Source organism: Pimephales promelas, chromosome 6 (genome assembly GCF_988280905.1).
Source record: "Pimephales promelas chromosome 6, fPimPro1.hap1.1, whole genome shotgun sequence".
Classification (NCBI taxonomy): Eukaryota; Metazoa; Chordata; class Actinopteri; order Cypriniformes; family Leuciscidae; genus Pimephales; species Pimephales promelas.
This window is the reverse complement of record NC_142774.1, coordinates 41,897,717-41,911,452: the sequence shown is the minus strand read 5'-3', so window position 1 is coordinate 41,911,452 and position 13,736 is coordinate 41,897,717. Positions and strand designations below refer to the sequence as shown.

General features: G+C 37.5%; 1 protein-coding gene across 2 annotated transcripts in view; it reads right to left on the bottom strand.

Annotated features, from left to right (window-relative positions):
- appa (amyloid beta precursor protein a) overlaps window positions 1-13,736 on the bottom strand; it is a 34,657-nt gene that overhangs the window by 15,547 nt on the left and 5,374 nt on the right. For both annotated transcript variants that reach the window (XM_089132587.1, XM_089132588.1), the window contains exons 2-4: window positions 3,459-3,626; window positions 2,732-2,861; window positions 200-312 (exon numbers count right to left, since the gene is read on the bottom strand). In XM_089132587.1, coding sequence (XP_088988713.1) covers window positions 200-312; window positions 2,732-2,861; window positions 3,459-3,626 — 411 coding nt within the window. The remainder of the gene's footprint in view (window positions 1-199; window positions 313-2,731; window positions 2,862-3,458; window positions 3,627-13,736) is intronic.

Sequence of the window (13,736 nt, the reverse complement as noted above, 5' to 3'; positions counted from 1 at the left end):
TTATATAGTGCTTTTCTCTACATATAGTAGATGGGGAATCTCCTCAACCACCATCAATTATCTAACAACAATCTTAGTTCATCTATATATATATATATATATATATATAATTAAATAATAAAAAAATAATAAAAAAAATAATTAAATAATAATATATTCTTATATATATATATATATGTGTGTGTGTGCGGTCTCTGACCTCTTTGGCGACGGTGTGCCAGTGTAAGTGACTCTCACACATGTCCATGCGCTCCTGGTGCAGGAACTTACACTTATCAGGAACCAGCAGAGCGTCGCTCACGAACTCGCCCACTGACAGAGAGAGAGAGAAACACACAGGTTGTGTGTCGAGGAGTGTTGAGGAGGTGTCTCACACACTGACTTACTGACTCAATTTACTCAAACACACACTCACTCAAATTACTCACTCACTCAAATTACTCACTCACTCACTCAAATTACTCACTCAAATTACTCACTCACTCAAATTACTCACTCACTCAAATTAATCACTCACTCACTCACTCAAATTACTCTCTCACTCACTCACTCAAATTACTCACTCACTCAAATTAATCACTCACTCACTCAAATTACTCTCTCACTCACTCACTCAAATTACTCTCTCACTCACTCACTCAAATTACTCACTCACTCAAATTACTCACTCACTCAAATTAATCACTCACTCACTCACTCAAATTACTCACTCACTCAAATTAATCACTCACTCACTCACTCAAATTACTCACTCACTCACTCACTCACTCACTCAAATTACTCACTCACTTACTCAAATTACTCATTCACTCACTCACTCACTCACTCACTCACTCACTCAAATTACTCACTCACTCACTCAAATTACTCACTCACTCACTCAAATTACTCCAATTACTCACTCAAATTACTCCAATTACTCACTCAAATTACTCACTCACTCACTCACTCACTCAAATTACTCACTCACTCACTCACTCACTCACTCAAATTACTCACTCACTCACTCACTCAAATTACTCACTCACTCACTCACTCACTCACTCACTCACTCACTCACTCACTCAAATTACTCACTCACTCACTCAAATTACTCACTCACTCACTCAAATTACTCACTCACTTACTCAAATTACTCACTCACTCACTCAAATTACTCACTCACTCACTCAAATTACTCACTCACTCACTCAAATTACTCACTCACTCACTCAAATTACTCACTCACTCACTCAAATTACTCACTCACTTACTCAAATTACTCACTCACTCACTCAAATTACTCACTCACTCACTCAAATTACTCACTCACTTACTCAAATTACTCATTCACTCACTCACTCAAATTACTCACTCACTCACTCACTCAAATTACTCACTCACTCACTCAAATTACTCACTCACTCACTCAAATTACTCACTCACTCACTCAAATTACTCACTCACTCACTCAAATTACTCACTCACTCACTCACTCAAATTACTCACTCACTCACTCAAATTACTCACTCACTTACTCAAATTACTCATTCACTCACTCACTCAAATTACTCACTCACTCACTCACTCAAATTACTCACTCACTTACTCAAATTACTCACTCACTCACTCAAATTACTCACTCACTCACTCAAATTACTCACTCACTCACTCAAATTACTCACTCACTCACTCAAATTACTCACTCACTCACTCAAATTACTCACTCACTTACTCAAATTACTCACTCACTCACTCAAATTACTCACTCACTCACTCAAATTACTCACTCACTTACTCAAATTACTCATTCACTCACTCACTCAAATTACTCACTCACTCACTCACTCAAATTACTCACTCACTCACTCAAATTACTCACTCACTCACTCAAATTACTCACTCACTTACTCAAATTACTCACTCACTCACTCAAATTACTCACTCACTCACTCAAATTACTCACTCACTTACTCAAATTACTCATTCACTCACTCACTCAAATTACTCACTCACTCACTCACTCAAATTACTCACTCACTCACTCAAATTACTCACTCACTCACTCAAATTACTCCAATTACTCACTCAAATTACTCACTCACTCACTCAAATTACTCACTCACTCACTCACTCACTCAAATTACTCACTCACTCACTCACTCAAATTACTCACTCACTCACTCAAATTACTCACTCACTCACTCAAATTACTCACTCACTCACTCACTCAAATTACTCACTCACTCACTCAAATTACTCCAATTACTCACTCAAATTACTCACTCACTCACTCAAATTACTCACTCACTCACTCACTCACTCACTCACTCACTCAAATTACTCACTCACTCACTCACTCACTCAAATTACTCACTCACTCACTCACTCACTCACTCACTCAAATTACTCACTCACTCACTCAAATTACTCACTCACTCACTCACTCAAATTACTCCAATTACTCACTCAAATTACTCACTCACTCAAATTACTCACTCACTCACTCAAATTACTCCAATTACTCACTCAAATTACTCACTCACTCACTCAAATTACTCACTCACTCACTCACTCACTCAAATTACTCACTCACTCACTCACTCACTCAAATTACTCACTCACTCACTCACTCACTCAAATTACTCACTCACTCACTCACTCACTCACTCACTCACTCAAATTACTCACTCACTCACTCAAATTACTCCAATTACTCACTCAAATTACTCACGCACACACACTCACTCACCCAGGCATCGGTAGGGCACCACGATGTGCATGTGACTGCGGCACTGCTTACGGCCCTTCTTACACCAGTCCTTGATGCTGACCGGCTGATTGGCCTCCACCACATTCGTGATCTGAAGCTCTGGATACACCTGAACATGACACACACTCACACACTTAATGCATTCAGAACATTTGCACTGACATTTATAATCAGGAGTTTGGGGTCTTTTTACGTTTTTGAAAGACTGCATTTATTTGAGCAAAAATACTGTAAAAACTGTGAAATGTTAGTCTCCAGTGACACAATCCTTCAGAAATCATTCTAATATAAAGATTTGATGCTTAAGAAACATTTATGATAGTGAAATACGTGATACGTTTAAGTTTTTGTAAAAAAAGAAATGAATCATTTTATTCAGCAAGGACAACACAAGAGGATTTAAAAATGTAAAAGCTCATGTTTACAGTGACGCAGCTTAAGCTCTGCCAAGGCCGAGCGCTTATTGAATCCTGCATCATATTCTGTGCATATTTCATATTATAATACACTGATGATTGTTTTCAGTTCTTCCAAACCTCCATCTGCTGTTCTGAGTCTCCTGTTTCATTTCCTCCCGAACCCTTCATTCAGCGTCTGTCTACCCATCTATATATCTGTATCTATCTGTATCTATCCATCCATCTATCTCTCCATATCTATCTATATCTATATCCAACTATCTGTGTGTGTGTGTGTTGATCTTTACCTCCTGGCAGTATTGCAGGATTCCCTCTTTAGTTCCGACGCAGCTCTTGGTTCCAGACGGATCGGGTTCCCATTTTCCAGTCTGAACGTTGATGTGCAAGTTGGGTTTCCCACAGAACATTGCGATCTGTGGCTCGGCCAGCAGTCCGGTACCAGAGTCTGAGGGAACCTACAACAGAACAACACAGATCAAACAAACCGAACAAAACCAGATAAAACAAACTGAACAAAACCCAGATAAAACGAACCGAACAAAACCAGATAAAACAAACTGAATAAAACCCAGATAAAACAAACCGAAAAAAACCCAGATAAAACAAACCGAACAAAGACAGATAAAACGAACTGAACAAAACCAGATAAAACAAACTGAACAAAAACCACAGATCAAACAAACTGAACAAAAACCACAGATCAAACAAACTGAACAAAACCACAGATCAAACAAACCGAACAAAACCAGATAACAAACTGAACAAAACCAGATAAAACAAACCGAACAAAAACAGATAAAACGAACCGAACAAAACCAGATAAAACAAACTGAACAAAACCCAGATAAAACAAACCGAACAAAAACACAGATCAAACAAACCGAACAAAACCCAGATAAAACAAACCGAACAAAGACAGATAAAACGAACCGAACAAAACCAGATAAAACAAACTGAACAAAAACCACAGATCAAACAAACCGAACAAAACCAGATAACAAACTGAACAAAACCAGATAAAACAAACCGAACAAAAACAGATAAAACGAACCGAACAAAACCAGATTAAACGAACCGAACAAAAACCACAGATCAAACAAACCGAACAAAACCAGATAACAAACTGAACAAAACCAGATAAAACAAACCGAACAAAACCAGATAAAACGAACCCAACAAAAACAGATAAAACGAACCGAACAAAAACAGATAAAACAAACCGAACAAAACCAGATAAAACGAACCGAACAAAAACAGATAAAACAAACCAAACAAAACCAGATAAAACAAACCGAACAAAACCAGATAAAACGAACCGAACAAAACCAGATAAAACGAACCGAACAAAACCAGATAAAACGAACCGAACAAAACCAGATAAAACGAACCGAACAAAACCAGATAAAATGAACCGAACAAAACCAGATAAAACAAACTGAACAAAAACCACAGATCAAACAAACCGAACAAAACCAGATAACAAACTGAACAAAACCAGATAAAACGAACCGAACAAAACCAGATAAAACGAACCGAACAAAAACAGATAAAACAAACCAAACAAAACCAGATAAAACAAACCGAACAAAACCAGATAAAACGAACCGAACAAAACCAGATAAAACAAACCGAACAAAACCAGATAAAACGAACCGAACAAAACCAGATAAAACGAACCGAACAAAAACAGATAAAACGAACTGAACAAAACCAGATAAAACAAACTGAACAAAAACCACAGATCAAACAAACTGAACAAAAACCACAGATCAAACAAACTGAACAAAACCACAGATCAAACAAACCGAACAAAACCAGATAACAAACTGAACAAAACCAGATAAAACAAACCGAACAAAAACAGATAAAACGAACCGAACAAAACCAGATAAAACAAACTGAACAAAACCCAGATAAAACAAACCGAACAAAAACACAGATCAAACAAACCGAACAAAACCCAGATAAAACAAACCGAACAAAGACAGATAAAACGAACCGAACAAAACCAGATAAAACAAACTGAACAAAAACCACAGATCAAACAAACCGAACAAAACCAGATAACAAACTGAACAAAACCAGATAAAACAAACCGAACAAAAACAGATAAAACGAACCGAACAAAACCAGATTAAACGAACCGAACAAAAACCACAGATCAAACAAACCGAACAAAACCAGATAACAAACTGAACAAAACCAGATAAAACAAACCGAACAAAACCAGATAAAACGAACCCAACAAAAACAGATAAAACGAACCGAACAAAAACAGATAAAACAAACCGAACAAAACCAGATAAAACGAACCGAACAAAAACAGATAAAACAAACCAAACAAAACCAGATAAAACAAACCGAACAAAACCAGATAAAACGAACCGAACAAAACCAGATAAAACGAACCGAACAAAACCAGATAAAACGAACCGAACAAAACCAGATAAAACGAACCGAACAAAACCAGATAAAATGAACCGAACAAAACCAGATAAAACAAACTGAACAAAAACCACAGATCAAACAAACCGAACAAAACCAGATAACAAACTGAACAAAACCAGATAAAACGAACCGAACAAAACCAGATAAAACGAACCGAACAAAACCAGATAAAACGAACCGAACAAAACAAAAAAAAAACGAAGCGAACAAAACCAGATAAAACGAACCGAACAAAAACAGATAAAACGAACCGAACAAAACCAGATAAAACGAACCGAACAAAACCAGATAAAACGAACCGAACAAAAACAGATAAAACAAACCCACAGATCAAACAAACTGAACAAAACCGCAGACCAAACTACCGAACAAAACCACAGATCAAACAAACCGAACAAAACCACAGATCAAACAAACCGAACAAAACCAAAGATAAAAAAACTGAAACGCCTGCCGCCTTAAAATCAATTTTACTTCCTTTACTTCTGGCAATAAAATAAAAGCAGACAAAACGAGTGTTTTTGAGTTTGAGTCAGATCTCCAGTTCAGCAGCAGCTTTACACACAACAAAATTAAGTTTTATTTAGTCTGCCGGCACCGAAACAAAACCACAAATAAAACAAACTTAAGTCTTATTTATATCTAATTTTTGTATTAATCTGAAAGATTGTTCATATACCTTTCGCCTGCTTTATTAAACATTTTACTTTAAAAAACATTTATCAACTGTTCTGCATGTAAACAAACATCATTTTAAAAATTCGGCTGAAACCCGAATGTAGAGCTGAATCTGAACTTAACGTGCATGTAAATGTAGTCAGTGATGGACAAATATTTCACTAGATTGGATATATATATATATGGTTTTTCGCTGGTATTGCATCTTCTGACAAGCAACGAATTTGGTTCCCACCACCGGTGAAGGACAGGAGGAGGATCAGCATGAAGACAAAACACCAGGATCGTCCTGATATGATGACAGAACATCAGTCTAAACACACTGACGTAAACATCTTTATCTTCACTAATTAAACATGTGGGAGTAAATCAACTCTTCCTGTGTCAGAACAGACCATCTTTAGACAGAACGTTCTGAAACATTAAAGACAATGCGAGAGGGTTTCAGAAAAGGCTGAGAAACGCTCCTCAATGAACGTATTGTGTTAGATCAAGGACAAAGACGCGTGAGGGAGGGCGAGACAGAGACAGAGAGATAGACATGCTAACGTTGTGCGCTCGCTAATCTTATTAGCGGACCCAACGTGTTGGCAAGAAAACAGCGTCCTATCTGTGACGAGGCTGTGCTGTTCTGAATAGAGAACCGTCTGATACGAGACTGAACCAACTAGCCAAAATACAATGAACTTTACAGGTTTTATAATTGCAAGTAAGCTAGTTTTACAAACTTTTTATCTTATTTGCACACATAGCCTCACCAGGACTCATTCATTTCATTTAAGTGGTTTTTACTTCACACGTATCCAAGCTCAAAATCACTTTAACTCATAATCTGCACAGTGTCTGAAACGCTTCCATCGAGGATTCAGTCTCTCTAAGCCCCGCCTCTCTGAGAGCTGCTCTGCTGTGATTGGTCAGAACGCTGAATCTCAGCTCTTGATCACAGTGACGATTGCATGTTTTTTTTTCGGTTATTGAATCTTCTGAAATTACAATTGAATTATTTTAATTGAAGAAATAAAAATCGCAACTAGTTTTAGTATAAAAATGTAGTTTTAATATATTGAAAACAAGCAGTGTCATTACAGCAGAAAAATCATTTGAGCAATTGAACATTTTCTGTTGGACGTCAGAAAGTTTGAGAACCGCCTTCAGAATCACTTCAAATAAAATTATATTAAAAAAATGAGCGGAAACATGAAATATTACATCAGTCATGCATATTAATTAAAGGGTTAGTTCAGCCAAAAATGAAAATTCTGTCAGTATTTACTCGCCCTCATGTTGTTCAACCCCGTAAGACCTTCGTTCATCTTCGCAACACAAATTAAGATATTTAAGATATTAAGATCGCTCCATAGGCTTCTTGAGGGAATGACTCTCGCTGGCATTGAAAAGTCATCAAAGACATCGTTAAAATAATCCAAGTGACTACAGCGGCTCAATCTTAACTTTATCAAACGACGAGAACACTTTTTGTGCGCAAAAAAAACAACAACTTTATTTCAACTATTCATTTATTTCTCCCTCTGCGCGAGTCAGGTTACTAGTTTAACCCTTTAAGTGACATTGGGTCATTTGGAGATGATTACCGTACGTACTAGGGCTGGGTATTGAGACAAATTTCACAATTCGATTCGATTTCGATTCACAAGCTTGCAATTCGATTCAATTTCGATTACGATTCAATATCGATTATTTTGGATATCAGTTACAATAAATGGCAATTTTTCTTAAGGGAATCAAATCTCTGAACTAATGCTGTAAACTATGGGAGTCTAGTTGTAGCCTATAGGCTTCATTAGCCTAATATGAAGGTAATAATGAACTGTTTTGTAGCTACAAACACTTAAATTACACTTTTCTTTATCTTTATAATAAGAAGATTATATGAAATATAAACATTTAAATGGTGGCTGTCATAAAAACTTGACAGATTTATTCAAATATGCATTAAATATTAAAGAACACTAACGAGTGTGGACTAACGAGTTTATGTGGGTTTTCTGAGGTAAATATGACGATACATTGATTACAAGCTGTTTAACTGACGTCTTTCCACGGTTGAAACGCTGATTGAGTGAATCAATGTGACATGATACGGATTTGGATAAGTTGTACTTTATCTTTAACACACTTTAGATGCTCATTCATGTTCAGCGCTGCTGCTTCTCCAGAGCGATCTCACGCCACAGCGACAAAACGCTATTTATGTTTTTGAATTTCTAAAGAAAATGGACGTAATTTGAAAATTGAGACTTTGTTTCATATCAATAGTAACAAAGGACAAAGATTATTGCGATTTGTTGGATGCGCGCAGCCGCGATACAATGATCCATTCATTCAAATGAAACAGGATGACTAATCGATTCTTGAGATTTAAGAATCGATATCGGTTCGTAAAAATGAGAATCGATTAATATAGAGAAAATCGATATTTATTACCCAGCCCTAGTACGTACACTAAAAAAAAAGTCTACAGACATTGTTTTCAAAGTGAAAGTTTAAGAAATAGTTTTTGAATATTATGATTATTGGCTTTGTGACAAATGGCTTTCATTGTTAAACGCATAAATGTAAATAGAAACGAAAGTTATTTTTGGAGAATTTCTGTCAAAACAAGCAGACACAGATTATCCTACAGAACTGCAAATCCTGAACACACACACACACACACACTTATCTATCTAAATGGAACCATTTGCAGAGACTTCTGTTGTTTTATTTATAACCAGTCATATATACTCAAGACAGACGGAGGTTTAGTTCACTTCTGGATACATGGTTAAGATACACACACACACACACACACACACACACACACACACACACACACACACACACACACACACACATACACACACACACACACACACACACACAAAATCTTTCTCTCTCAGACACAGTTCCCCCTGCAGGTGTGTCTCCAGCACATGGCACCTCGACACACACACACACACACACACACACACACACACACACACACACACACACACACACACACACACACACACACACACACACACACACACACACACACACACACACACACACACACACAGGTGTGGGATCACAGGGTTAAACCGGGATCCAGGATAAACTCCCGTAAAGCTGCTGGTCGAGTGTCAGTCTCAGTTCTGCTGAAGACCAGGAAAAGACGGAAACTTCTAGAACCAATATACAGTTTTTACACCTCTAATATTTTTAAATAAGTAGCAATTTCTACTCATTTCAAACAAAAATAGCTACTGATGTGTAAAATATATATATATATAATTTAATATATAACCAGTGAGCAAATATTTGATCAAACGACTTTAATATGTAGAACTGTACGGTTGAAGATTAACGTCTGCACTCACACGCAGGAATGGTTCACACACACACACACACGCGCACACACACACACACACACACACACACACACACACACACACACACACACACACACACACACACACACACACACACACACACACACACACACACACACACAACACACTTCCACATTCAACCACAGGATGAACTGAAAACCTGAAAACAGTGTGTGTGTGTGTGTGTGTGTGTGTGTGTGTGTGATATAACAGGTTCATATCAACCAGAGATCCTCGGCTGTGCACTGATTATGTGTGTGTGTGTGTGTGTGTGTGTGAGGCAACTGTCTTGTGAATAAAATCCTCTCACAATAAGCACACCCCTCACACACTTTCTCCCAGAGGACACTGGGGGTTTATGGGCGTGATCCTAACCGTCGCCATGGCAGCAGTGTGTGTGTGTGTGTGTGTTGGGAGGGTCTCTGTGGGAACAGACGCCTTGATCGCGTCGCAGTGTGTGTGTGTGTGTGTGTGTGTGTGTTTATAAATGACTGGCCTGTAATCACTGCAACACACACCCACCCTGAAGATCCGGTACCAGCCAGGAGCGGATATTATCTCTCACACACACACACACACACACACACACACACACACACACACACACACACACATACATATACAATTCATAAAATTATACATTTAATTGAAATCAGCCATCAAACATTCACGTAAAATAACTATAATCTAAATAAAACAGTGCATTATTAATTATTATTTATAAGGCAACATGTAAATGAGCTGCTTTTATTCAAAATGACTGATCCCTTCACCCAATAAACTCCTTCAGAAACATTCTTCAGCCAATCAGTGGTTCTTCAGCACAAAAGTGATGCTCTAGTTCGCGAGTGCGTTTGTACCGCAGTAAAACACAGTAACGCTGTACGTGTGTGTTGATCTCTGAGACACAATATGACTGATGACATCATTTATTCAACAACACAATCCTTAAAACTGTCCTGTCCTCGACTCAGATGTACGTCAGCCCTCGAACAGATACACTACTTACACACACTATCTAGACGAATCTGTGAGAGAGTTTACACACACACACACACACACACACACGGACGCTTTTGTGTCCGTACTTCAACAAACAAACTGGACATCCGCTCTGGGAGTAAACAGGAGGTAGAAGCAATTCTCTCTCTCTCACACACACACACACACACACACACACACTTTTCTGGAAGCAGAAAGATCCGCACTATTATATTATACAAAAGTTGTGCTATTAAAGTGCTCCTATAATGCTTTTATGAATATTCTGAAAAGTTTCACAGAAACGAGTCGTCAGTAATTCAGTCTCCCTTCCTGCTGAACCTTGTGGACCTAATTTGCATAATCCCCGCCTCTGGTCCTGATTGGCTGATCAGTGTCTCTTAGCTCCGCCCTCAAACACTGTAGTGTATCTGAGACTGGAAGAGTTCGGCTCGTGTTGTTCGTGTTTTCTGAGATCGATTCAGCGTTCTGACCAATCACAGCAGAGCAGCTCTCAGAGAGGCGGGGCTTAGAGAGACTGAATCCTCGATGGAAGCGTTTCAGAGCTGACGCTGCTGATTAGAGATTATGAGGGAATTACAGTGATTTTGAGCTTGGATGCATGCGTACGACATTAGGAACCTTTAAAATAGCATCATAGGGGAAGTTTAAATCAAATTGCATTAGCGAGTATTGTGCAGAAAGATTGATTTAAGATTGACATTGATTGATTGATTGATTTAAACATGAAATTTTGAAGCATTTAATATTTGCTTTGCTCATTTTTTAGACCAATTTTTTTCAGTGTATTTTTCAGTTTATTTATTTATTTATTTTACAAATAATCAAATAGATTCACACACACCCTTAACTACTGAAACCAATGTTTATATTCTGATTCTCACGGTACCGCATCAACATGAACACATCTATCTCTATTTACAAAACAACTCTATGCTGATTCTATAGAGCTTCTGTAGCTCCGCCCCTTTTCAGCAGCATTGAAAACCAGTGTTCAGTCTTCTGGTTTGCATTTAAAATCTTCCCGGTTTGCTGACGTTTGTTCAAACATTACAATGGTCATGATAACTTTCGTTAACTCTACAGTATGTAAATCCACCTCACAAGCTAAGCTAATAATAGAAATATACAGGCCAGGGCGACCGCAAAACCTGAAGTTCAAACCCAGATCTCTAAAGACGGCTGCGCGCTCGCTTCTCTGGCATAATGAAACATCACATGAGTTCAGAGAATAGGCTGGAAGTGTGCGAGCGAACGAGGGCGAGAGAGACAGGAATATGTGCCTCGCCCCTCTCTCTCCTGAGGAACACTAAATATAGCGAGAGAAACACACGAGGCCGGGAAACACTGTTCATCTCACATCACATCTATCACTGCATTAGGTTGAAGAAAACAGTCCTGTCTTGATTTCATACACAAAAGAATCATTTCAACAATTTTCTCATAAACTCGGGTTGTTTATGTATGACAAGGTATAGAAAAATTAACAAAAATCATTTAGTTTAGACTGGAGGGGAAAACAGGAAAAGCACTAAGCAATTTGTTGTTAGCTAGCTGCTAATAGTATTCAAAATATGGTAGAAAATTAGACAATTAGTTCAAAAATAAACTTTTAATGCTATTTTTAGAATTACATTTTTTTGAAAATTTTGATATGGTGAAACTCGAAAAATTAGAATATTGTGCAAAAGTTTGTGTATTTCAGTAACTCAAATTAAAAAGTGCAAAAGGTTGTTTCAAGCCAAATTTGGGTCAAATATGGACAAACCCAAATGTTGGGTTAAAAATGCAATTAAAAAAATGTAAAGTTGAAGTTGAAGTTGGGTTAAAATTTGAAATTAATTGTTTGTCCATATTTTAATTATATATGCATATCATACTATAATTATATATGCATGATTATACTTTTCAGAGGGCCGACATTTCTGTATTTTAAAATCCTTTTTTTTGTTGATTTCATATTCATAAACTTTCATAAGCCATAATCATCAAAATTATAACTTTTGCACGATATTCAAATTTTTCGAGTTTCACCTGTATACACCAAAAGAATCATTAGTTCTAGCAAAGAAGGATTTTTATCTTTCAAAGCTATAAAATTGGTAAAATCAGCTTCTTTTTGAAAGAGGCGAGAAAGGATGAGTTTCGGAAATGAAAAAGGAAAACCCTGTAAATTATAATGCAATCATCAAATATTACACAGCATATAAATCAAAACTGCTGAAACGCCCGACGCGATCGTCTCCATGATCAGTGTTCAAAACATCCCGTTTATTAGAGCTTTAAAACAAAATGTGTTTTGTTTGAACATTCCATAGATTCATTCTTCAAACATTAAAGGAATGTTACTTTTGAACGTTCTCTGAACATTCCGAAACAATTAGTTACATTTAAAAAATGTTACAGTTACAGTCCAGATAACGTTGGACAAACGTTCTATTAACGTTACTGGAAGAACGCTTGTTCATAACTTATTCCCTCTTAGCCGGGAGTGTCATATTAGTTATTATATTGAACATAGATTCATCTATACACGATAATGTGCATCTGTGGTCTAAATCAGAATAAGAAATATCACGTTTGAGAGAAAAGTACTCGTTAGCTGGGAGTGTGCTATGAACAATTAATAATAAATCAGTTTATTGATTTCATTTATTTAACATGTGTGGTCTAAATCAGAATAAGCAACACTAATAACACCTGCATGTGTGTCACACTGCCAGAGCTTTTACAGTGCAGATCCTTCTCATGCAATGACACGCAACACACACGCGTGTTCGGCATCATCAATCCTCCTGTGGGACGAGGCCACGCGGGACGTGCTAATCACGCTTCCCTGTGAAGGTCAAAGGTCAAATTTAATAACTAGAAGCATCTGTCATGTGACATGGATGTGTAATTCGCAGCGCTCTCGTTATTAACGACCCTCCGCGGGGCTGTTTCCATGGCGACAGTTGCACTGGGGCATTTATATACATATATGTGTGTGTGTGTGTGTGCTTCCTGGATTTTACAATCCGCCCAGTCTGACAAACAGCGCACAATCATGAATCAAATCATCAT